This window comes from Cebidichthys violaceus, unplaced genomic scaffold, assembly GCF_023349555.1.
Source record: "Cebidichthys violaceus isolate CVI_PGR_0920_01 unplaced genomic scaffold, fCebVio1.0.p SCAF_5, whole genome shotgun sequence".
NCBI classification, from domain to species: Eukaryota; Metazoa; Chordata; class Actinopteri; order Perciformes; family Stichaeidae; genus Cebidichthys; species Cebidichthys violaceus.
This window is the reverse complement of record NW_027176705.1, coordinates 13,785,907-13,811,700: the sequence shown is the minus strand read 5'-3', so window position 1 is coordinate 13,811,700 and position 25,794 is coordinate 13,785,907. Positions and strand designations below refer to the sequence as shown.

Here is a 25,794-nt window from a genome sequence, read left to right as displayed (position 1 = left end):
ATACAGAAATAGACAATCTTCTCACTGATGGTCTTGTTTACTTAGATCATAAAGATAAAGAGGCATCAGTATTACTTTGAGATTGTTTGATAACCCGTTATAAGTTCCTTATAGAAACTGTATCTTGCTGGCTGGACAGGGCATCTCCTTATTTAAAAAAAAAAAAAGTTTATACAGTTTTGTTTTTCCTTTAAGACAATTATTTATATAAAATTCTCCACTTCATTTCTACAGGAGATTTTGTTTTCCCAAGTCAATTCCCTCTTTTTTCCCTCACAACATGCTTTTGTGGTGAAACTTGCTCAATCAGACAAGAGGAGCCTCTAATCACAGCTTGCCTTGTGTCTCCTCTCGCCTGCAGTCCATTCTACGGGGAGGACTTTTACTGTGAGATTCCACGTAGCTTCAGACACCTCTCCTTCTACATCTTCGACAGGGACGTCTTCAGGAGGGACTCCAGTATCGGTGCGTAAACAGCAGTTTGTGTTGTTATCTGAACTTCTCTGTGCTTTGTTTACATCGTGCATCAGCCGCTCAGCCTCAGCCATGTTGAGAGCCGTGTGGAGGCAACCTCTCAGCCATAGACATGCTTTGAATTTGGAATTTAACACCTTTAAAATTTCAGCATGAACCTTAGTTCGAACAATAAAAAATAAGTTCATGTATAAAACACGGTTTCCAATATCATGATCGACAGAAATAAGGAAACAATTTTAGTATTTTATCAGGAACAAATGTTGAGAATGTGCTGTTTTTCTGTATTATATATTACTGTAACTTGCACTGTGGAAATTGTGGCAGGGGCTTTTCACTATTTTAAAAAATTTCATAGACCAAGGGATTTGATTAATTGATGTTGAAAATATCAGCTTAGTGCTAAAATATAGCAAAGCAATTAAGTGTTTTCCCAGCAACAAAACAATGTGTCTGCTAAGTAATAACGCTGTTAAAAATGAATGTAAATGTTTAGTGTAATTAACACTGTTTGTGTGAGGGCGGATGTTTTTGTCAGTGTCATTGGGTGTGTCAGTGTGCATATTGGTGGGTTTGTGTTTGTGTGCGTGTGACCAAAAACAAACTGAAAAATCGTTCTCAGGATGTGATTTGTATCAACAGCTCCTGTGTGTGTGTGTGTGTGTGTGTTCATGGGTGTTGTTTACAGATAATTAACTTTTTAGTTTCAGGGTAGAAATGACAGGGTCATATCCAGGCCACCAACAGTACACTTTGTGAGTATTTCTTCAACAGGTGCCTGCATGCATTAAGAAGACATGTGGCGTGTGGATTGACAGCAGGTGTGCGATCCATCCAGTGTTTGTTGAAGCTTGCATCGAAGCACGTAGATCTTTTTAATAAAGTGAGTTATGTTTTGAGCTCATTTGTCTTTGTGTTTTAATGTGTTTGTGTGTATGTGTGTGTGTGTGTGTGTGTGTGTGTGTGTGTGTGTGTGTGTGTGTGTGTGTGTGTGTGCGTAGGCAAGGTTGCTGTGAAGAAAGAGGACCTGCAGAAATATCACGGCAAAGACACCTGGTTCCAGCTACAACCTGTCAGCGCTGACTCAGAAGTGCAGGTCAGTACAGAGAGAGAAAACACGCACACGCACACACACACACACACACACACACACACACACACACACATTTTAAAAATAAAGCACTCCTCTCTGTTCTTTTTCTTCCTCTTCTCTCACAGATCCTCCAGTTGTTGTTGTTTCTCAGCTTTTCCACAGAAACCAAATGACACTTAGTCTTTGGGCTGGATACGTTTTGGTATTGACCAACATGTGCTGGTGTCGGTCGCTTGCTCAGATTAGTTTGATTCTTTGATCTATGAAGCTTTTTGTAGTACTGCCTTAGTTTAGACAACATTTAGACTTCCACACATTCTCAATAGATACCTCAGTGGCGGGGTTAGTGGCTGAAAGAGCCAGGCCTTTATTTGGGACAGGCTTATATTAGAGACTAGATTTTTTTTTTCTTTCTAATTTCCACCGTTCTCCCATCAATGCACTAATTCCATCTGTACGACAACAGAGTCACGTCACTTGTTCTGCTTTGTCTTTTACCCCGAACGACCATAAACTGCCATGAATTGCAGCCTTTCCCTTTATATAAACTCAGATAGCAGAATGGTGAGTATAATATGACTCTGTACTGATGATATTAGTAACACACTCTTGCTAATTTCAATACACTTGTGGGTTTTGCTAATACAACCTTCCATAGTCTGGTATAAGTGTTAGCTAATCTTAGCAAGTTTTGGATAGAGATTATTTAGTTGATGGCAACATCACTAAGCTGGTTTGCTTACATGACCTTGCTGTACTTATTCTACATTTTAGCATTTTAACCCTTTACTGTCACTTGTGGCCACAGTAGGTGCTGTTCAGCAAGAGATACATCAAAATGCTTTACATTTGGAGAGAAATTTGGCTCCTTTTATTCAAAAGAAAATGTTTTTGAAGAAAAACCTGCTTGTATTTCTTAAATTAAGGTATGAAAAATGTATTTTGGGGGTTTCATGCAACACCCAGCCTTAGACACCAGCATACCGTATGTGCATTGATGTGTGATAGTGTTTCTGCATGTTAATGTTTGAAGCAGGGCAGAACCCAAACAAACACAGCGTGTGTGCACCTGAAACACCTGAGCCTGCAGGGTCAAAGTCACCTGGCTCTCTGTGTGGACTCTAGATCCAATTCGCTCAGTTTGTGATCAGCTGGTGAACGAGTGAACACGCAGTTTGATCAAGATCACTATATTTTTCACATTCTCACTTTTTTTAATGTCTGTGATACAAAAGTAAAGTGTGTGTTTGGGTCGCATATGGTTGTGGTTCAGATTGGCTGTTGAGAATAATAATAGAATATCACTGAATGTTTAGGAAATATGTTCATGGTTCATGCATGATGGAGGAAATAAAAGCACATCAAAGCAAATCACTCCTTTATTTTTGGGAAATATTGACTGAAATGTTTAACTTTTAAATTGTTGATTGAGAACAACACAAATAATAGAGTGTGTCGATCTCTAAGAAAAACCGACAGGTTTCCAGTCTGCTGCTGTTTGTGACAAGTGGAGGAAAGTCTGCACAATTCATGGCAGCATTTAAAAGTGTTTTTTGAGACAGCAGTTTTATTTGCCATGCAGTTAGCGCCTCTCTTTGGGTATTCTCAACAAGTAGTCAATGTCATTTTACACACTTATGAATAGTTGACCCATGTTTGGGGAAATGCCTTAAAGACAGTGAAAACTAGCTTTGTTTTTCTTCTATTAACCCAGCTGTGAGCTGTTGCGTGTTTCCCTCACTTGTCCTACATGCTCATTTGACACATGTGCAACATTTTCTACTATTCGGTATTTCAGCAGCCTCACTCACCCACACGCATGGTTACACACACGCATGCACGCACACACCCGGCACATGGCACTGCACACACAGTCGGAGGCACAGTGAACAGTAACATCTGCAGACAGATGGGTGTGTGTAGCCCTGGAGCAGCGATCTGAAACAGAGACACATTCATCCGTGGAGCCGGGGAGAGGAAGGATGTGTGAGAGAATGAGAGAAAAGAGAGAAAGCGAGGGAGATGGATCAAATGAAGTAGGAAGATAGAGTGTCTCTCTTCTCTTTTCAATAGAGGACACATTGTTTGGCCTGTGCGCACATGTGTAAGTGCGTGTGTTTGTTCCCTCTGCTTGTGAGTTTGCATACTGATGCTGTTAATTAATGGAGCTTTTCTAGACAGCTGGACCACTACACTGTCATTATGTCATTAATCCAATCACTTCAGAGAGGGAAAATAACTTCAGCATGACGTTCAGACTCGCAGCTATTTACATACAGTGTCTCTGTTGCTGGAGGAATGCCACTTTTTCCACGTTTGTGGATTTTTTTGTGTTGTATGGGGATTTATCAAAGAATAATTATTAGTTGACTGTTTACTTGGCTAATACTTACCATCTATGAATCAGGCGTTTTCTGAAAAACTGTTTCAACCAATTCCAGCCTCATACTGGAATATGATACTATATGATGCGTGTATAGCACATTTCAACAACAAGGTAATTCAAATTGCTTCACATAAAACTATTAAAAACATCAAAACATAAGGCAAAAGAAAAGGAGATTTAAAAACAATTAAGAACATTCATTGAAACATTAAAAACAGTCATTAAAACACTAAAGTAAGAAAGTGTAAGAAATAAAATACTGTAGTAAAATGCAGGCATTGATTAATATCCTTGAATGTGGTTCAATTAAAGGCAGCAGCAAACAGAAAAGTCTTCAGTCTGGATTTAAAGGAGCTGAGGGTCTCTGCAGACCTGCAGCTTTCTGGGACTTTGTTCCAGATATGTGGAGCAGAAGAACTGAACGCTGCTTCTCCATGTTTAGTTCTGACTCTGGGAACAGAAAGTAGACCGGTCCCAGACGACCTAAGGGGTCGGCATGGTTCATAGGGTAGCAGCAGATCAGAGATGTATTTTGTCCCTAAACCATTCAGTGCTTTATAAACCAACAGCAGGATTTTAAAGTCAATTCTTTGTTGGACAGGAAGCCAGTGTAAAGGTAGTACTGGGAGAGCTCATAAACTGGCAATTCAATCTAAGAGTGAAGCAGCTGGACCAGACAGTGTCCAATCAAAACCAGGGATCTCCACCAGATGTGTTTTCAGATGAAAGAAAGGATTACTTATTTTTAGTTGAAACCAATGGCTGAACCTGTTGGATTATTCATTGTGAGAGATGGATTGTCACCAAGCCTAAAACAAGCTTAAAAACTGTCATTTTTTTGATTGTGTTGTTGTCAGCAGAAGTTTGTCTTGCGTCACAAGCCAGCTCTATTTCACACGCACACAAACAAAACGACGAATGCATGGTTTACACCTGTCACTGGGCACCTGGCTGTGTGGTGGACGCCGGTGTTGTACAGGCGCTGAAGTGCTCATGAGCGCGCTGCAGAACGTTGAACATTTAAATTCAAATGTGTGCGCATAAAAAGGATCCATTTGTTTTGTCTTATGCAGGGAAAAGTGCACCTGGAGCTGCGTCTGAGTGAAGTCATCACAGACAGTGGGGTCATCAACCATAAACTAGCAACACGGTGAGACTGCACACACACACACACACACACACACACTTGTGCAGTTTTATAAAAAATATATGTAAACAGAAGAAAATAAGTCACAAAGATTGCTTTCCTGCTGTTTACAGAAAAATACCCGTTTTCTGTCAAAGCTTTAGTCACTGTTACTGTCTGCTGATGCCGTTTATTTTTAGCCACGCTGGCAATGAGGCTCTAGGGACTGCAATGTCAGTTGGTCCACCACTTTGGTCCAAACTGAAATATCTCAGAAACTCCTGGATGGATGCCACAACGTTTTGCAGAGACATTCATGGTCCCCAGAGGATGTATCCTGCAGACTTTGGCGGGTCCCCTGACTTTTCCTCTAGCGCCACCATGAAGTCAAAATGTGACTTTATTTACATTCCCATCAGCCGCAGCTGTACTTTGTGTTTAGTGCTAATTAAAGCTAACACGCTAAGCTAAGCTGGTGAACATGGCACACATTATACCCGCTAAACATCTGCATGTTAGAACATACAGCACATACAGTCTCACAGAGGTTGGCCTCACACTCTGTAGAGCATGGTTACCAGGATGTGGACTGGTGTTAATGTAAAACTGTATTCAAGCGCAGTGTACATGCATGTGGTCTGTCTCTATCTGTTTTTGATACATTGTGCTGCTGTTGTACATAATACCGAAGATCAAACTGTGGAAATCACTTCCTTGTTTACTCAAGTGAGATTTTGGACACTTACCTGCTGTTGAATCAGGAAGGTAGTAGTTTAAATGGCATGGATTTTCTAGGGCACTATTTAGTGGATACATATAGCCAGTGCAACACACTTCACTCTCATCATAAGGTGCATGGCTTGTTGCCCGACAACAGTTTTTGACAGGCAGTGAGATGGTTGGAGGTTAGAACTTGTTGTTTAGAACAAATCAGTTTTTTTACATGTGAATCAAAACGTTGTGGATGTCATTGACTCATAAATCTGCCGTTTTTCATTGTGTCAGTGTGTGTTTAAAACATACTTCTTGTACACGCATGTGATGTGTGAACTTAAGTGTTTGGGATCAATGATATGCTTATGGTGTGGATGGATTATTCTGTGTGTGAATGTTTGTGTGTGCTTGTTTGCTCTCCAGCTCTTCTTCTGTAACATGCAGCAGTAAAGTCCAATGACGAGCCAGCGTGGCTCCGTTCCCAGAGCCCAATGTGGGTAAGGAGCTTAGAGCAGCCGGTCATCTGGTCAGATTTCTCTAGGAAGACACGTGTACCAGAGGGACGGAGAGAGAGCTGCGTCCATTCAGCTCTACAGATCAAACTAACCGATTGACAGAAATCGTCTTTAGACAAAGAGAAGTAATGTTATTTATCATAGCATGTTTTATTGCAGGTCAACTGAGTGTACATTCAATGCATTTAGCCTCAAGTAACATGTACATAATAATACAATATATAAAATACATGAGCAAAATTCAGCACTTCTTCAAACAACTACAACGATGAAATACTACTTAAAGAATAATGCATCAGTAATAATAACCAAATAATACAATGTATAATGATATAACTCTCCGGGGCCAGTTTTTCTTCTACTTTATACTAGTACTGTACCTTTGCTTAATAATAACAAAATTGATGTCTTTTTTATTCCACACATTCTTCCTTGTCAAAACATGGTGCCCACATTACCCTCAATGCAACTCGACCAACGACAGTTTGGTGTAACATTCGGGTGTGTTATTCTATGTAGCCTCAAACCGCAAGCCTCAAGCAGAGATGAGGCGCGGCTAAGGAGGACTCACTTCTTTCTAATGTCACACCTGTTTTCAGCCCCAACTGACGCTGACTCAGATTTGGTCCGGGGCTACAAAACTATCCAAAAACCTGTAAACAGACTTGGATGTGTGAATATCGAGTTCCCCTTGAAGTAATGTTTTGAATATAAGTGTTTCACTTGTCATTTTTAATTGTTACGTTGTGGTTAACTTGTGGTTTTGTACCACGAATGACATCTGAGAACAAGAAACATCTTACAACAAACATTACTTTCTCATGGAAGATACGCAAGTCCCGGTTCTGTTTTAACTTAATAGTTTGCAATAGTGCACCCGTCAGAGACACAAACTCAAAAATCACATCCGCTTTTTTTGTCTGTGGTTTTGGCACCACGATGTTATTCATGTCCCTCTTATTTGTGCCAAATTGTTTTTGACAGGTTATGTGTTCGCAATAGAGAAGCACATTAACCTAATATGAGTAATGTCGACTAAAACAAATAAGTCTGCTTCACCACCACTGTCTGGCATGTCAGAGCTCACAGTGGTGAGAGAGGGAGAGAGACGGAGAGGAGGGGGCTGGATAGTAGGCCAAGCAGGGGTTATATAAACAAGCTTATTGGACAGGAAGCGCTCTGGCATTAGTGATGCTTAACCCAGCCCTCTCCTTATTTCTTATTAGGAACCAGTGTGTGTGTGTGTGTGTGTGTGTGTGTGTAGTCGGTTCGGTTGTGGGCAGCGCTGCGATTTGCTGTGTAATTCATCATGCGGTGTGAGTAGTGGTGCATCATCGTGACACACAGGAAGTGATTCGTCCCACTGGGTGTCCTGTAATGTTTTCTAATCCCCTTACAGCATGATGTCATTGGACACAGGACACAGGAATGGATAGATGAATGGATGAATGGATGGACAGACAGACAGACAGACAGATGTTCTGGTGAAACAAAATGCACATATCTGTCTGCTTGTATGTTAATTGTGTATAAAACAGCGGCCAAATTAAAATTACCTTGGAACAACAAGACTGTTTTATGTTGTAGGCAATTAGAAAGCAAACAAAGTTGAATTGAATTGAATACATGCATATGCATGAATGTGTGTGATTTGATTTGGAAACATGAGTTTCTGCAGAACTGGAAAAGAAAGACGTTTTGCTGCTTTCTCTCTTCCTTTGTTTCCACTTCTGAGCTTTGTTTCCTATATCTCCCTTGTTCTCAGTCTGATTCCTCTGTTGTAGAGTCACAAGTCTGAAGATATGCTCTCCGATGCTTTTTCGTTTGATTTTTTCTCCGGCCGCTCTCAAGTGGTCTTTGTGCTGTGTTTGTAGTTGCTGGATCACACAGGATTTAAAATTGGCGAAGAGTTGTGCCAATTTTAAATCCTGCGTGATGCTCAAATGGAATTACTTCCCTCCGTCTCTTTTCATCTGTCCTCTCTCTCTTTGTTTCTGCAGTTCTTACAGACACACCTAACACTGACACCAGAGACTGTATTCACATGCTGAGAAATCTCTCAGTGAACTCTTTACTAGCAAGGACTCCCAGCGTAGGAGGGAGCTGCAGTATGAATGGACCAGATGTTTTATGTCTGAGCAAAGGGGGCGGTTGAGTGGATTGCTTGATATGATGCTTTCTTTAGATGTAGTATTTGGTCAACTAAAAAATAAAATGCTTTCTTTCTGTCACTCAAACACTTAAACAATTAAGTGCATACTCATGTGTTTAGTACCCATGTCACAAATATAGATTTATTTGTAAATGTTCACATATGATGTGGATATGCTGTGAAAAAGGTCTATTGGATAGCAGCAGTAAAGTTGTATCCACACAAAAGCTTCAAGTGTCACGGGTGTCATGTTTTCTTTTCGTTTACCAGCTCTGATGTGTTACTGAGAACTTTCTAAAATCATTTCAGAGCTCGGACTTCAAATTAGGATTTTTTAAGTTAAGTTAAAGCTGCATTAAGCCACTTTTTCATCAATTGGGGGGATGAAAGCCTCCAAAACAAACTGATAGTATCAGAATTATCATCCCAATGGATCGTGTTTCTGGTCACCTGATAATCAAGGTCCAATAGTGGTCTTTTAGCTCTTTGGTCTCCACAAACACCAGAGGAACATATCTGTCTTAAGCTGCTAGATGTTTCAACGTCTATTCTGCTGTATCATGCTGGCCAGGTAGCATATCTTCTTCTTTACTAGAAATGAGATTCCTGCGGCCTGTGTGGGCAGAGGATTGGGTGTCAATTGTCGGTGGTCTGGGCAGGACGACCGGTGACCCTTTTTACATTTGTCATTTGATTTAGTGATAACTTAATGGAGCTTTAAGAGTCCTCTGAGAGTAGTCTCATATTCTCCATACTCTGTAGGGCCCCTAGCTCTTGGCATTTGGAGATCATTTTTCTTGTTTCTTATTTTTTTGGTGCTGCCAAAAGAAAAAAGAGCTAAGCTAGCTTCTCCTAACTTAGCATAGTAAAGCTATGTTAGCATTGTAAAACATACCATAGCATAATAAAGATACTGCCATTGCACCTTGTAAAAAGCTTTTGTCTATTATTAGATTTTATATATTAGTCCATTCAAATGAATGAGTAGAGCATTGGACGAGATCACACAGTTCTAATTAGCATCACGTTAATGTGTTACAGGTGTGTGTGTGTGTGTGTGTGTGTGTGTGTGTGTGTGTGTGTGTGTGTGTGTGCCTATGCTTGTACAGTAGTGTGCTTATTCATTAATGTTTTGTGTGTGTTTCTAAACAGCGTTTTGGAGTGCCAAGGTCTTCCAATCGTCAACGGCCAATGTGATCCCTATGCTGCCGTCTCCTTACTAGGACCTTCAAGGTCAGATTGCTCACACGATTGGACGTGATTTCACCTGACACACCTTTGTTTATCATGTTAACTTTTGATAAACATGTGGTTTTATCTCACTCTGCCCCTCTGCTTCTCTCAGGTCAGAAGCCAAGAAGACCAAAGTGAAGAGGAAAACCAACAATCCACAGTTTGAGGAGGTTTTCTATTTTGAGGTAATTATATCTGCTTGTGAGTTGTTGAACAGTAATTTGTGTCTTCATGTTGGGTATCAGTCAAAGCTAGAGATATAGTGAGGGTTTAAAACGTATGTGGACACCTGAGCAAACCAGCTATATGTAATTGTTGATTTGTTTAATGTAAGTGTCTTACACACCCATGGCCTAGTTAGACTTCTTCTAATTAGCATGTTGGTGCTCAAACCGGGCTTCATCTCTCATCTCTCTGTCCATCCTGATAATTGTATTGCACCTGTTCTGGGTGGGTTGTGACACTTTTATCTTTATTATTGGTTAACGACGTTTGGTGATGTAATTCCAGCACAGCTCTACCCAACTTCAATCTGAGCAGAGGTACAAGTCACCAGAATAAGTTGGGAAACATGTGTGTGGATGTACAGGGCCTTTGATAACCACCCATAATAACCTTCGTATTAATTAAAGAAAAATGTATTCATAATTGAGTAGGGTTATGAAATATGATATTTGGACACAGACAACAATTCCGCAACATGTTTGAAATTTGGATACTAAAACATTTGTTCAAAGATTTTCGCTGACAAATTTCAACTGACCATAGAATTACTAACAAAAAAAAATCTCTCCCCCTGGTGTCCTTTTTGTTGCTCCATGGGTCTGTTTTCTACTTCAAATGTACTTCTCCTTTTAAACTGAGCAAGCTGTAATGTAATCATCTTCACAGGCTGCAGTGCACAAGTTATAAGGCTATACTCAGTTAGCATCACACTGTAGTTAGCCACTAAAATGTTCTGCAATTAACAAGCTAAAGGCTCAGGTTCCTAGATATTAAAACATTGGCTTTCATTGCTTTTACCTCTAAAGTAGTCACAGTAACCTTGAGTTACTAAACATAACATTAATTCTTGCTAATAAACAAACGTTAACATGTGCTGTGTAATTAACAAGTAATTAACAATCAGCAAGCTAGCATAATAACATTAGCTAAATGGTAAAAAATCTTCTTTATAAAGATAAACAGATATACATATATATGTAAATATATATAAATATATATATATTTGTTTCATATTATAATTGTACCATACCAAGTTTTTATGTAAAAAAAAAAAAAGTTCAGAAAAACTTTCCAAAATAATTCTCAGTTCAAATATCTATCATTAGTTAATATTTATAGATATTTTTGTACAGACACACTTACAAAGTCCTTTTCATACCATTACTTCTGTCATTTCTGGGATTGGTGTGTTGCAAAAGCGACTGGAAACACGTTTGTAGTATTTTTTCAAAAACTTGTCATGGTTCACATTTACTTCTATTCATGATTATATATATTTATAGATATTTTTCATACACACGCAAACTTCCTTTCACACTGCCCCCGTTAACCCTCGCTCACCAGCCGCTCTGCTCTGACATTTTTGTGTCGCTCCTCCCTGTGGCCTCCCCGCTGCAGCACTAGAAGACAGCAGGACAAGAGTATGATTGATTCGGACAAACCACCACCAAACAATCTGGTCCATTGATTTCTATCCGACAAGACCGTCTCATTTATTCCCGACCACCACATGAACAGGACTCATGCCCTGTGGGGCTTTTTGCATGCAGCCCCCCTTCTGAGGCCCCAATCCTCACGCAAACGCGGTCCATTTATCATGTCTCTGTCATGTGGTTGTCCTTTTTTTTTTTTTTTTTTGGATTTTTGTTTCTCATCGCTTCAAACTTACATGCACCCTGTCACATTCTGATCTCTGATAGATACCATTTTGATCCAAATCGGCCAGATATTGAGCTTAAAGTTGTTTTTAGGTTATTTTGGCCTAATTTAAAACAGAATGACTCATTTCAACGAAATAATGAAAAAGCATGTTTTCCCCACTGCCAAAGAGCATCTTATGCTTTGCAATGTAATAGTAAAGCACCTGATGTCTCAATTAGGACTGCAACTTACAGTTATTTTCATGATTTATAATTCTGCCAATTATCTTGTGGCTAAATAGTTTTGTCTATAAATGTTGGAAAATAGTGACATTGTGACATATAAAAGCATAAAAACATAAAGAAGATATTAAATTTAACATCATCTTTGACAAAGAAAAACATAAAATCCTCACATTTGAGAAGGCAAGGCAAGGCAAGTTTATTTGTATAGCAAATTTCAACAACAAGGCAATTCAAAGTGCTTCACATAAAACCATTAAAAGCATCAAACATAAGGCAAAAGAAAAGGAGATTTAAAAACAATTAAGAACATTCATTGAAACATTAAAAACAGTCATTAAAACACTAAAAAGCTAAAAACAGAATAATAGTTGCAGTGCAGTTTAAGAAATAAAATGCAGTAGTAAAATGCAGAAATTGATTAATATCCTTGAATGTGGTTCAATCAAAGGCAGCAGCAAACAGAAAAGTCTTCAGTCTGGATCTAAAGGAGCTGAGAGAAGCTGAAACCATGATGGAAACGAACAGTCGATTATAAAAATAGTTGTAGACAAATTTTGTTTTGATTGTTTAATCAACTAATTGTTTGAGTCTCAATGTTCTGTCTCCGCTTCCACCAGCCGGTTTTTCTGGATGTAGATGACCCTTCAGCTGACCAGGAGGAAATACCGACTTCCACATGGTTTATGCTAAATGTTCACTCTGCCTCCATTTCTAGGTGACGCGGCCATTAAGCTACACAAAGCGTCAGTTTGATGTTGAAGAAGAGGATGTTGACAAGCTGGCACTGAGGTGAGCCCGTAGAGGATTCTGTGTTGGTACCAGTGCTGAACTTAAAGCGTCTCCCCGGGTTGAACTGTGCATTGTGGTTTGTGTTCAGGGTGGATCTGTGGAACGCCAGCAACCTGAAGTTCGGGGATGAGTTCCTGGGAGGGGTGCGAGTTCCTCTGCGGGCGTTGGGTCAGGCTGGTGTCCATGACGCATGGTGAGAGGAACGTCACTCACACGTAACATAATCCCCTTTCACACGCACTCTTTCAATCAGTCTTTTTTAGATTGTTTTTTTTCCCACTGAACAAGTACTGTACTGTACCCTACTGGACCCGGGTGGGTTTGATTTCGTCATAATTGTCAGTTGACATTCTAAGTATTTGTTGCCACAGCAACAGCAGAGCCATAGCAACAAGTATCAACATTGACAACAGTTAAAGTTCTTATTAACCAGGGTCGACTTCACTGAGCATGAAGGCATTCCAACATTGCTGACCCAACAGAGCCTGTTTCTAAATTGTATTTCTTTGCCTTCATGAGTGATGGGAGCGCTGCTTTGGAAATATGAACAAAGAGAATAAAAATTGAGTTTTCAGTGTAGTCCAATACAGAGTGGAATAATCACCTCCTTACATGTAATCAGAATTAATTTAATAACTACATTTTCTACACTTTCAAGCAACATCAGCATTTACTTAGAGTCCTGATTGTGGCCAACTGAGGAATGTAACTCCAATATTCTCTTTTTTAGCTCGTTTTTTGTCTCCACCAACTCCTGAAGGAAATATCTGGTGGAAGTGAGAGTTAACTAATAAAATAAAGGTTGTTTTTTTTGTAAAAACCAAACAATATGCTAAGAGATGCTAAAAAGCTCTGTAGAGCTGAGGGAAAAGACAGAGTCGTGTGAAATTTCTTATTCCGAATGTAGCATTTTTCAATTAAGACATGTTGGATACGCGGTTATTTTTAGAGGTTTATGCAAATATTTTGGACATGTACACAGCACATTTGCAAAATGTGTTTTACTGCAGTTGGAGACACACGGCCTCTTGACTGTTTTAAGGCCAGTTCTGTGCGTTGCACACAAATCCACTAGCCAACAGTTTGCAAGGCTGGACTGGAGATGCATGCCCGAAAGAAAAGTTCACAATTCTGTTCGGAGGGAGAAAGACATCTACTTTTAAGCATAATGAAAAAAAAAAGACAAAATTGAAAGCCTCTGTACTGTGGGTGTGTCCAGACTCAATGAGTGACATCTCCTGTTGGCTTTGTTGAACCTGTTAAGATGGAACAAATGACATCTTTATCATTCTTATAAGTAGATTTGTGACCTAATAAAATCAAAGATCCAACCATCCGTCAACCTGAGTAGAGGTCTAATCAGCCAGAATAACTAAAAACACCTATGCAGGTGTACAGAGGCTTCCATTTATTTAAAGTGCGTAAAGAGCGGTAGGATGTACATCATGTAGGCGGTTTATGTTCTGAGATCTGATCTTTTTCCTTCCTCAGGTACTTTCTCCAGCCCAGGGAGAACGGGGGGAAGTCAGTGAAGGTAGAAGAGCTCGGCTCTCTGCGTCTGAACATCGTTTACACCGAGGACCACGTCTTCCCCTCTGAACACTACACTCCCCTCAGAGATCTACTGCTGCACTCTGCTAATGTAGCGGTGAGCGTATGTGAATGTGCCTCTGCTCTGCTCATACATATTTGGTGTCCTGCGGCATCTTGTGCTTATTACCGCTTATAACACACCACTGTCTGAATGCTGCATGTTGACTGAGCACACCTCTCTGTTCAGCCGGTGTCGGCGTCCCCAGCCCACACCCTGGGGGAGGTGTGTCGAGAGAAACAAGAAGCCGCCATTCCCCTGGTGCGCTTGTTTCTTCACTACGGCAAGATTGTGCCTTTCATCAGCACCATCGCTCACGCCGAAGTCAACCGCACACAGTGAGTGTCTCGTCGCAGGAAGACGAATCAGATGTTGGAGAATTTCCTTTGAACTTTGTCGTATTAGCAGATATAAACTGTAGCAAATCATTCTCAGTACTAATACGAGTACATTTCTTCAACATAAGCCAGCTGACTGTTGTATTTTTTGGGAGTTGGAATTAATTCCACTTCTAAATCAGGTGCAGATTTATTCTTGAATCGTATCAATTAAAGTGATTGTGGAAATGAGGTCATCAGGTTGTATGTGAAAATCAAATAGCTTAGCATTTTGATTTGACTGTGACCATATAGGCAGCCGCAGTAATGTAATTTATTATGGATATTTAATAGCTCTCAAAAATCATGTTGTTTATTAGGCAGCGGTTTTGATTTGTAAGCAAAAAAGCACACCCTGTCTCTCTGCGTAGGGATCCTAACACCATTTTCCGGGGAAACTCGCTGACTTCCAAGTGCATTGACGAGACCATGAAGCTGGCAGGAATGCACTATCTGCAAGTGACACTCAAACCCATCATTGATGAGGTATGGCACAAATGTTGGTTTGTCTTTTCATTTCTTGATTTCATTCATGTCTCTCTCTGTAGCACCCCTCAGAATATTTTTGCTAAATGAGATATCAATGGTTATTTTAATACCTTCGTAAATCTTCACAGATCTGCACAGAACACAAATCCTGTGAAATCGACCCGGTCAAGCTCAAAGAATCGGAGAACCTGGATACGAACAGGGTAAGAACACAAGTGTGTGTGTGTGTGTGTGTGTGTGTGTGTGTGTGTGTGTGTGTGCGTGCGGTCAGTGTTATCTGACACGTATCTGCTCTGCCTGCCCTCTCCAGGAGAATCTTCGTCAGTATGTGGACCGTATCTTCAACGTTATCACCACCTCCGGCGTTCGCTGTCCCACCGTCATGTGTGATATCTTCTTCTCTTTGAGAGAGTCCGCTGCCACCCGTTTCCAAGGTAACTCACCCTCTGAATGACTTACAAGCGATGGAGCAAACAAAGCAAGCTGCTATTAAGTAACAGGAAATAGACAATAAAGAACGGGATGTGCAAGGCGTCCAAGGACACTTTCTTCTTCTTGTGCTCTGCTATTTGTGTCAAAACCTGAAAACACTTAAGCCTCCCACACACTCATTATGGTCATGTGTGGAGTATAGAGTATGTTCACCCAGTGTCACGTGCTGTGCTTCCTCCTGTTGGCTGCCACAGGGCACTGCAGTCACAAGAGGAACAAGCTGTTTCAATTTTCAATTTTGGAACTTTCTATATGATTCAGACAGCACATTGAACAAATATGCTTTTCTTGTTCCAGACTGACCGTATATGTGAAATTATAGAAAAAAATTTATATAATTTAAGCAAGTATAGTGGGATAAATCATCACTATCATACTTTTTTCTCCTTTCTGCTCTCTAGTTGACCAAGATGTCCGATACACAGCAGTGAGCAGTTTTATTTTCCTGCGTTTCTTCGCTCCAGCCATCCTCTCCCCCAACTTGTTCCATCTACGGCCGCACCATCCAGTGAGTCTGATGTGCTAAACAAACGTATAAACACATGTACATATACCTCTGAAAATAACTGCTCCTGAAAATATGTGGCGTAAAATGATTTAGATTTGATTTATGAAAGCAGAGTTTGTTTTAAGGAATCTCGTGCCGGTTGGCAGAAAAGCTCAAAGTTCATTCTTGACTTTGAAGACACTACATTTCTTTGTTTTTTCTGGTCCAACCAGTGTGCTTATGATGTGGTCATGTGTGATAGCTTTTCAAGATTGGATTTCATGTATTTTTGTCTCCCTAGGATCCCGCCACCTCTCGAACTCTCACCCTCATCTCCAAGACGATCCAGACCCTGGGAAGTCTCGCCAAGTCAAAATCTGTGAGTTTCTCTGAGTAAAGTGTATTTTTCTATTTTCATTCCTGTGACCGTCCTAGACTTCATTTGTATTTCAGTGTAAGAACGTTCTAATCTTCCTCTCTCTGTCACTCTTTCTTTCCATACTTCTATTCCTTTCAAGGCCAATTTCAAAGAGTCTTACATGGCTGCATTTTACGACTACTTCAATGAGCAGAAATATGCGGACGCTGTGAAGAATGTGAGTGTTCGCTTCTTTCCTTGTTACATGCTATAAATCTCCAGTTGGTAGACGCAGGATCAGATATTCTCTTTGTCTTGTATGTCAGAAGACAAACTCAGATAAATGAGTAATGAACGAGAGGAGACATTTGAAAACAAATGAAAAAGTGGAGCGGGTGTCAAAGCATGGCTTTCATGGTTGGAGTTACTTGGATGAGAGGGAACGAAAGTTACCACCACAACAAATATGTTGAAATATGACATCCTTTACTTCCCTTCACAGTTCCTGGACCTGATCTCCACCTCAGGCAAATGGGATCAGAGGAGTATTGAAACACCGATCATGCTCAAAGAGGGGTAAGGAGCCAGCTTATTGTGAAACTGATACTCATGGAAAGAAAAGAAATTCCATAAACAGCTCTCTCAATACCACTGCTAAAGAGTCCTAAATATGTTATATTTGATTCATTTAGAGAATTTATGGAACGCTAATTTGAGATTTTGTAATCCTAACTCTTTTATGCTCTGTGGCAGTAACCTGTTCACTGCCAATTAAGCAGCTTCAGTGTTTGTCTTTTTACCACCTTATTGGCAATTGTTTCTAGCTGTTGGGTTGACTATTAAGGCTCAACAGTCCAGACTAACTTAAAGGAATAGTTTTGACATTTTGGGAATTCTTCACTTCCTGCCGGAGAGTTGGATGAGAAGATTGATAAAACTCACGTGTCTGTATGTTGATATGAAGCTATTGCGCATAACTGGAAGCAGGGGGAAACAGCTAGCCCGGCTCTGTGCAAGGGTAACTAATAACACTAATTACACACATTATTTATTGCTGGTTTAATCCGTACAACTAGACTGTAAAAAAAGTTACTCTCGTTTTTACGAGGTACTATTTCTTGACTGGCCCGAAACAAATAACCTACTGGAGACTCCGCCAGTTGCCCGAAGCAAGAAGAAATAGTCTGGCACACAACTTCCTTTTAGGTGAATTGTCAATTTTACACGCTGGTGTTTGTAGGACTTAGAGAAAGAAATATATGACGTGTTTATTAGTGAGCTTTAGAGGTGCTGGCAGCAGGATTTGTGTTGCCATTGGACAGAGACGCACTGGCTCTTTCCGGTTTATGCTAAGCTAAGATAACCTGCTGCTGGCTGTAGCTTCATATTTATCATACATACACAAGAGTTGTATCAATCTTGTCATCCAACTCTCTGCTAAGAAACGAATAAGAAGATTTCCCAAATTGTCACAAAAGTGGATTATACCTTTACATGTTTCAGCCCTCACAGTCTGAACAGTGACGTCACAGATGTACTCGAGGCTGTAAACTGAGCCCGCTCTACCAACACACAGGCCGTTGTTTTCATGATATTTCTAATGAGGCTGTAAAGGCGAGGACAGTTTTCAGTTGACGGTAGTTGTGCCAGCGCCTCGCTCACCAACATCCTCACCCTCTTTTGTTTCTGCTACCGGGCGTAGGAGTGTAAAACTCACTATAAAGAGGGTTGATGGGAAGGGGTCAAAAGGCACGAAGGGCAGGTAAGAGCTTCTCTATATAAAGGCATTGCCCTTGTGACCCCCTGTGTGTGCACTGCAACCCCCCCCCCCCCCCCGAACCAAGCCGGCCATATTCTCTCCCACCAACATCATGCGCTGCTGTAGATGCTGCTGCACTTTACTTTATATCTGGCCGACACATAAGCAACCGATCTGATACTGTCTGACACTGTGTGATGGATTTGAGTCTTTCTGCATTTCCATGGCAGTAGACTGGTGCACACACAGACTGTAATGGTATAAAGTAAAGTGTTAACCTTTACGCCTGTAAGCCCTCACTAGCGCTGATAGCCCTTCTCAATCCTGGCCATGCCAGACATGCTTGGTGTGACAGTGACAGCAAGGGTTGGTTACTGTACAAACATTTCTGGGATCTCATATCTGCCCGCATCTTGACCCTTTGCACCCTTTGTCCAGTGACCATATCACCACCACACACAGTAGAGTTTCCCGCACAGCTCCCGGCGTTATGGCAGATGTGAAACCAGCACGTTCTTGGCGCAGTAGTGTCAAAAGAGAACAAGTCTTCCTGTGGGAGAGTTGTGACTTTGGTGTTTAGAACCCGTGTGCTTCATATTTCATGTATGCGCTGGCCTTCAAACTCTATAAACAAAGACATCCTGGTGTTTACTCTCCCTTAAAGGACCGTGCTGGTGGTTTTACATGTTTTAGTCCATTGACAACAAATAGTGTAGGCTGCACCTCACATCACTGTCAGACAAGTGGCATCCAGTGGTTCCCTTTATTTTACTACAGTGTACTTGCACAGAAATTTCCTTGAGATTGATAATCCATCATAGTGGTTCTGTGCATGTATTCATTGATTTATTGGTAAATAAGTTGCCAGCTCAGAAACGCTGCATTCATGAGCATTTGGATATCAGCCCAGTGAGAAATAATAAACATCCTTGTCAAGAGTTTATTGTGAATTTATTGTAGGGCTGCAATAAACACTTATTTTCATTACTGATTAATCTGCTGATCATTTTCTTGACTTATCAATGTGATGACTTCAAAAGTATTGTTTTGTCCAACCAGCAGTCCAGAAAACAAAGACAATTCTTGATATTTTTGCCAAGAATTCTTTTAAAAGTGACTAAACAATCAATAAATGAGGTCAAAATAGTTTTACATTGTCCTTTTGTATAACAACTGATCAATATCATTGATTTAAATAATAAACATGATGGATGGATGACATGATGGATTAGCTTTTTCAAGTTTCAAGATACTGCAAGCTGATTTTCATAATGCACTGACACAAAATGGAAGCCACTGACTGTTTGGAAGGAAATCACTCTGAAATATTGTGTTACGATTTGGCAAAAAGTCAAGTGGGGAGTTATTCACAATGTAGTAACACTTTAGATAATGGGGGTACCTTTGATCTGCTGACCCATCTTCTTTTCATACTCATAGACTGTTAAATCTATGAGTGCTTTTTACATGAACAGCAGCGATGAATACAAGAAACTGCAAGCATGCAAACGGAATGATGATAGTGCACAGGATTCCTTTAACCACAATGAAATGCTGGTTACTAATGGTTTTATGCAAAATCATTCATTTACACTCTTTTACATTTAGCACTGCATACATATAAAAGGGATGCATTGTGCCAGATACATACAAAATATTGTGAAAAATAAAAAACAATTCAGTCAAAAGCTCATCTGTCAACGCTTTCAGTGGTGTTTCCATTTGTTCCTCAGATTTATGATAAAGAGGGCACAAGGGAGAAACCGGTTTGGAATGAAGAACTTCAAGAAGAGATGGTTTCGCCTCACCAATCACGAGTTTACCTACCACAAAACGAAAGGTGAGGTCAAAGGTCTCTCAGGATCTCCCTGCAGTTGCATTGTTCCCTCGTCTGCTTCTGTCGCTGTGTGTGCTTTTGTAAGAATCAGCAGGAGGGAGAGAATCTGCTGAATGTACAGTTAGTCTGCACACAATGTGCATTCAACACATGTGGTGGAGATTAAGTTACTGAGCACACGATACATTTGTGCTGCATCCAAACAATCTCGGGCCAAAAAAGTACACGTAAGCTGTTTCTAAGTGACATACTACATAACAGGTTTCCATGCATGCTCAAATTAGTCAGTAAGCAGACTAAAAAAAAGTAGTTCTTGTTTTATTGTGCTGTTTGTTTGTCCTCTCTCATGTCTGATGTGTTTCCTTCTATGTCCAGGTGAGAGCGCTCTCTGCAGCATTCCTATAGAGAACATTCTGGCTGTAGAGAGGCTGGAGGAGGAGTCTTTCAAGATGAAAAATGTAAGGACCCCACACAGCCATGAACTCTTTAGAGCTTTGAGCATTTGACCTTAAATCACTCCTAAAAGTGTTTCCTACCAGATTCTTCCCTCACTCGCTGTCCCTATCTTCCCTCCTCCAGATGTTCCAGGTCATTCAGCCGGAGCGGGCGCTCTACATCCAGGCTAACAACTGCGTCGAGGCTCGCGATTGGATCGACATCCTGACCAAAGTCAGCCAGTGCAACCGCAAACGCCTAAGCACCTACCATCCTTCAGCCTACCTCAACGGCCACTGGCTCTGCTGCAAGCTCTCAGCGGACACAGCCTCTGGGTGTACGCCCTGCACTGGGTACGTAAAGTTGTCCAAAATCTGCCCAGCGTCAGGTTCCTTTTCCTCTGTGTACACTCTCTCATCCTCTTGTATGCATCTGTCCTCAGCGGCCTCCCGGCAAACATCCAGCTGGACGTAGATGGAGACAGAGAGACCGAGAGGATTTATTCCCTGTTCAGCACATACATGACCAAACTGATCAAGATGCAAGGTCAGACGCTGACAAGAGTGTTTTAAATGTTTGTGAGCACATTTTCCATGTTTCTTTTTTTTTCACATTGTCCCTTTTGTGCTGTCTCTCACTCTGCTGCTGGTCTGTCTTTGCCTGCAGAGGCCTGCGGCAGTAAATCAGTGTACGACGGGCCCGAACAGGAGGAGTACTCTAGCTTTGTCATCGATGACCCCCAGGAGACCTACAAAACCCTGAAGCTGATTGTTTCAGCCGTGCAGACCTTGGAGCAGCAGCACACCAAGTACAAACGTGACAAGTTCAAGAAGACAAAGATAGGCAGCCAGTATGTGGTTTGTTGTTTATCTACGCTTGTAGCTCAGATTATGTTTTGTTAGAAATTACAGTTATTGTATATTCAATGCAATGGAGACTGAGAACTGCTGGAAAAATGTTCTGTGTAAAAAGTAGTTCAATACCGAGCAACTTCCCCTTTTTTGGCCAGCAGGTGTTGCAGTTGTACAGTCCACAATTGCACAAAGCATGTTGGAGATTAAATGAAGCACTTTTAACAGTTCAAATAACATGACATCGGCATCATAATATTGGCCTCCAGCTCCTCTTAGCCCCTTATAATCTGCCCAGAAAATTTATTTTATTCATGTTCTATTTTTAGCTCTAAAAACCACTCTAGAACCTCCTGCCAACACATAAACACCATCTTTCTCTTTGTTTCCTCAGGGAGCATCCGATTGGAGACAAGAGTTTTCAGTGCTACATTCGCCAGCAGTCCGAGAGCTCCACCTACTCCATCTAGCCCTGTGTACTGTTTCTACGATGCCTAGAACCAGCAGATTTTTCTTTACTGGAAAGTCTTTCATCTTGGCAATGCCCCGTGTCTAGTATTGAGTTTTAAAGCTTTATTTTTCCTCAAAACAAGATAAAGAAAGGCATCAATGTGAGATCATTTTACTTATTTCCAAAGCAAAGTATCCATGCTTCACTTTTTTAAAGACTTTTCAGGGAGCAGCATGCTGTTTTGGAAATAAGTGTCACCTGACTGGCGTATTTGTCCAGTTTTAGGAAAATAAGAGTTTTAATTGTCCGTACCAGACTGGACGAGCTGTGTAGATGGACTTTTTTTCCGCAGTGTCTCAAGATGCATCACTCCAAATTGGGAGAACAGACCTCAGACCAGCATGAAAAATAGAGGAACAGTTGTGGAGGAAAGGAGGGATACGAATTAAGACATAATCATACCGTACATCTACGTGGGTCTCCTGTCTGTGATGTGACGAGAGAACAAGCCAACGTTTTCACTGGACAGTTCTGACAGTGACCAACACGCACTTTAATTGCCTCCACGTCTACGGATGAACAAGCATCGCAGCACACGTTCAAAAGCTTATTTTATCAGTTTGATTTGTATTTGGTTGTTATGATGGTTGACATGTTGAGATGTTCCATTGTATTTCACTCCAGAAGGAAGGAAGGACTGTACTTTTCCCTCTTTGGGTGGTGTTGCCCCCATGTTTTTGTTGTTTCTTTGTCCTTAACCTCCTCAGGAAGGCTGTGATGGTGGAGGGCACAGAAGAAGAAAGGATTGTCGGGACCAAGCACAGCCGAGAGCAGCTTGATGTTATCAATGTTATCTTTCAATTTCATCCCTTCATTTTTAATCCTCACCTTCGATGTTTAGGATCAAGTTGTCACGTGTCATTTGAAGCCTTGTTCTGTTATGGTTGGATATCAGGCTCTTGTGTTACCAGTACCTGGGTTGAAGGAATAGCTCTTTTTTTTTGGAGTGTCAGAAAAACCCATAGATGCCTTTTTTGTATCTCTATGGGTGTCAAGTTGCAGCTTCTCTTTTAAGTAAGACAAAATACACTGGGTGGCTATTTAGTTCAACTCCATCTGAAAAAACAGACCCAGTTTCTGTCGATATCAGGGCTGCGTGCTGTTGGCCCCTGTTGACTCCCACAATCTGTGAATTGTGCATTAGCACAAACATATTCGGTAGAATGCATAGTGTAACCACAATGTAAACTGAAGTAACAGTGTGCTAGCCAATATACACTCAATGGCCACTTTATTAGGTGCACCGGTACATTCTGTTGAAATTCAGCTCTGCCATAAATTCAGCTTTTACGTTTATAATGATCTGTTTTTCACAGACATTGTGGGAAATGTGTAGTTCAGTTAAAGGTGGTGTTGTTCTGGACGACATTGAGAGGTGTTTCTAACGTTTTTGTCCTTCTTATTTACAGTACAGCAGTACATGAGATGGACAGAATATCAGAAAGGGTTGAATATAATGCAGTCCAGAACAGTCCAATCACTATCACCTCAGTTATAAACATATAACTTAATTAACACCTTTAACAGTGTAAAAACAAGAAAACCAAATATTGTTGGCATCATAAAAGTAGACTTTATGGCAGAACAGTTGTGTACGATTGCATTAGACTGTACAGGTCAAGTTCATTGTATTTATATTTATATATCTAATAACAACTCTGCCTCAGATGTACATAACGAAGTGACCAATGAGTGTATATAGGATATAGAGTGCATAATGGATTAATAAACATTTTGTAATTAGATTAAATCACCACAAACTAATTGCCACATGCTGAACCTAGAGCCCTTGGGCCCCTGTGGGCCTGGGGCTCTTGGGCAGTTGCCCAGTTAGTAGTCCGACCTTGGCTGACAGACACACACATCCATAGTGCATTTAGTTATTCTATTACAGGATCACATTAGTGGAAAACAGTGTATTTTGCTGCTTTTAAGGGGTGCCAAAATTTGTCCCCGACGTCCAGTAGTTGACTAATTCAACCATCCATTCAACACACCCTCAAACTGCATGAGAAAAAGGCAGTAAAGCCAAACTATCCTTTCACCCATCACAAAGCAGAAACTACGTGTTAGCACAGCTCCTAAACAAGGACGTCTTTTAGCTTTTAACTGATATATTAACATTTTAACCAGTCTTGTCTCAAAGTTATGATTGTGAAATGGATAGCGTGTTACTGGTTGTGTTGCACTGTTGGCTGCCTAATAATGTAGTTATTCTGTTTTGTGACTTATCTCCGTCTTACTTTGCAAATAGATGCGCCCGGTAGTTTAAAACCTATTTATATGCATTCCTCTGAGAAACTGCCTGCTGTGAATCTAACCGGTCAGCATCCCTGAATCGGTCGCAGGTACAGGATTTATTGTTGTTAACCAGTTGTGTTGTGTTGTTGTACGCCTCCCAAAGGCAACCACTCTCATCGGCATTCATATTCATCAGCACTCACTCTTGCCAAAACCAGTGCATGTGAAGTATAAGTTGTAGTCACAGCGATGGTAGCCTCCACAGTCACTTTTGTGCTGCCGGGCGACCACAAACCTCAACAAATTTTGTATTTTCCAAAACTAAGTACCTGGTTATGTAGCCTCATGGGTGTTCCCGTGATCACAGGTTCCCAAACAGTGCCAGTTATCACTTTTATAAAATTCTCTTTTTGAAAAACAAACAAACAAAAAAAATCATTGTTTAGATATGTTTTTTTTTATATATATATATATATATATATATCTCAAAACCTATACTGTTTTAAAAACAGATGAGCAATTATTCCGACGACATCTTTTTCTCTGTCAAATGTGTTGATCTATGAACTACAAGGAAAGTTCTCAACTGTTTGACTCTGTTTTCTAATTATGTCTTGTCATACAAAAATCTCGCTGTGTAACTGAATGGAATGACTGAGGTGTGTGTGTTTGTTTCGTGCGTACGCGCGTGTTTGTGCATTTGTCAGGGTGTGCATGAGTGACTGAGATGACGGGTTGTATTGCCAATTGAACTATCCCAGTGTTACAGGTCAGGGAAGGCAGAGTCCCACTTGTTAAAAAAAAGGAGAAAATCACTGCCTGTAATTATACTAAAGACTGTAGTGTGGAAACATTGTTGCTGTACTCTGGCCTGATATAGTGTGTCTCCTATTTCCTCTTGTATAGAACCACTGTTCCATTTCAAGGAACCTTTGCCAATATAATCTCCCCACTCATTTTATATATGTCCCACAGTAATAACATTAAGAGAGCAGCGTTGCTGTAACCTCTGAACTTTGGTGAGTGTTTGTTTCCACCAGTTACTGACTCTCCTCAGGTTTATGAAACTCTGCAGCACTGCATGTTTGTTTGTTTTTTGCCAAGAGTGAGGAGACTCAGACTTAAGTGTAAACCACCAAACAGCTCTGTCTCTCATCCCTAACTTGATAATCATATTTATTATCATTTTCAGTGAAACCTTCCCAGAAAAACATCGGCTGAATTGGTGAGGTAATGCCAGTTACAGTAACGGCGACTCCACCCGGAAGCCCACACGGGAATGACTTAAGCAATAATGATGTTTCAGCATGCAATAATATCAACAACCCCACAATAAGCCCGCCAAATTATCAACGCACATCTGCTGACCCTTTGCAGTTGAAATTCCTCTTCAGATAAACACGTTATAAAGGGAGAACAGTGTATTTTGTACAAATATTTTAAAAGTATTAAAATAAGCCTGTTATATGTGTACATAAAACAGTTGAATGAATGGTGAAAATGTGATGTGTTTTTTTCCCCTGAATAACTAAATGAAACCAATATTAATGAAAATGTGGCGTCTGTCTTTTTTTTAGTACAGTGCAGTCTGCCTCTGAACCACACTGAGAGTCATGGTCACAGTCTGGCTCTGTGTCCAGATGCCCTCGGACGTTTTGTGGGGACTGAACTGAGTTGTGCCTTTAAAGACTATGGCATTGTGATATTTAGGGTTGCCTGTGTTTACTCTCTCTCTGTTTCACTCTTGAATTCGGAGGATATTAGTTCCTGGTA

At 40.6% G+C, this 25,794-nt stretch overlaps 1 protein-coding gene across 2 annotated transcripts in view; it reads left to right on the top strand.

The window, feature by feature from the left end:
• rasa3 (RAS p21 protein activator 3) overlaps nucleotides 1-25,575 on the top strand; it is a 38,964-nt gene extending 13,389 nt beyond the window's left edge. Inside the window, exons 3-24 of one of the 2 annotated variants that reach the window (XM_068730360.1) lie at nucleotides 362-465; nucleotides 1,476-1,570; nucleotides 5,027-5,103; nucleotides 9,613-9,693; nucleotides 9,806-9,878; nucleotides 12,520-12,593; nucleotides 12,682-12,786; nucleotides 14,085-14,241; nucleotides 14,374-14,522; nucleotides 14,933-15,047; nucleotides 15,179-15,253; nucleotides 15,361-15,484; nucleotides 15,944-16,050; nucleotides 16,331-16,408; nucleotides 16,548-16,625; nucleotides 16,890-16,963; nucleotides 19,880-19,991; nucleotides 20,364-20,441; nucleotides 20,563-20,771; nucleotides 20,861-20,964; nucleotides 21,085-21,268; nucleotides 21,664-25,575. In XM_068730360.1, the coding sequence (XP_068586461.1) occupies nucleotides 362-465; nucleotides 1,476-1,570; nucleotides 5,027-5,103; nucleotides 9,613-9,693; nucleotides 9,806-9,878; nucleotides 12,520-12,593; nucleotides 12,682-12,786; nucleotides 14,085-14,241; nucleotides 14,374-14,522; nucleotides 14,933-15,047; nucleotides 15,179-15,253; nucleotides 15,361-15,484; nucleotides 15,944-16,050; nucleotides 16,331-16,408; nucleotides 16,548-16,625; nucleotides 16,890-16,963; nucleotides 19,880-19,991; nucleotides 20,364-20,441; nucleotides 20,563-20,771; nucleotides 20,861-20,964; nucleotides 21,085-21,268; nucleotides 21,664-21,739 (2,329 nt within the window). In that variant the 3' untranslated portion in view covers nucleotides 21,740-25,575. Of the gene's footprint in view, nucleotides 1-361; nucleotides 466-1,475; nucleotides 1,571-5,026; nucleotides 5,104-9,612; nucleotides 9,694-9,805; nucleotides 9,879-12,519; nucleotides 12,594-12,681; nucleotides 12,787-14,084; nucleotides 14,248-14,373; nucleotides 14,523-14,932; nucleotides 15,048-15,178; nucleotides 15,254-15,360; nucleotides 15,485-15,943; nucleotides 16,051-16,330; nucleotides 16,409-16,547; nucleotides 16,626-16,889; nucleotides 16,964-19,879; nucleotides 19,992-20,363; nucleotides 20,442-20,562; nucleotides 20,772-20,860; nucleotides 20,965-21,084; nucleotides 21,269-21,663 lie in introns of both variants that reach the window. The other variant, XM_068730359.1, reaches the window with a different exon arrangement.
• The last annotated feature ends 219 nt before the right edge of the window (nucleotides 25,576-25,794 follow it).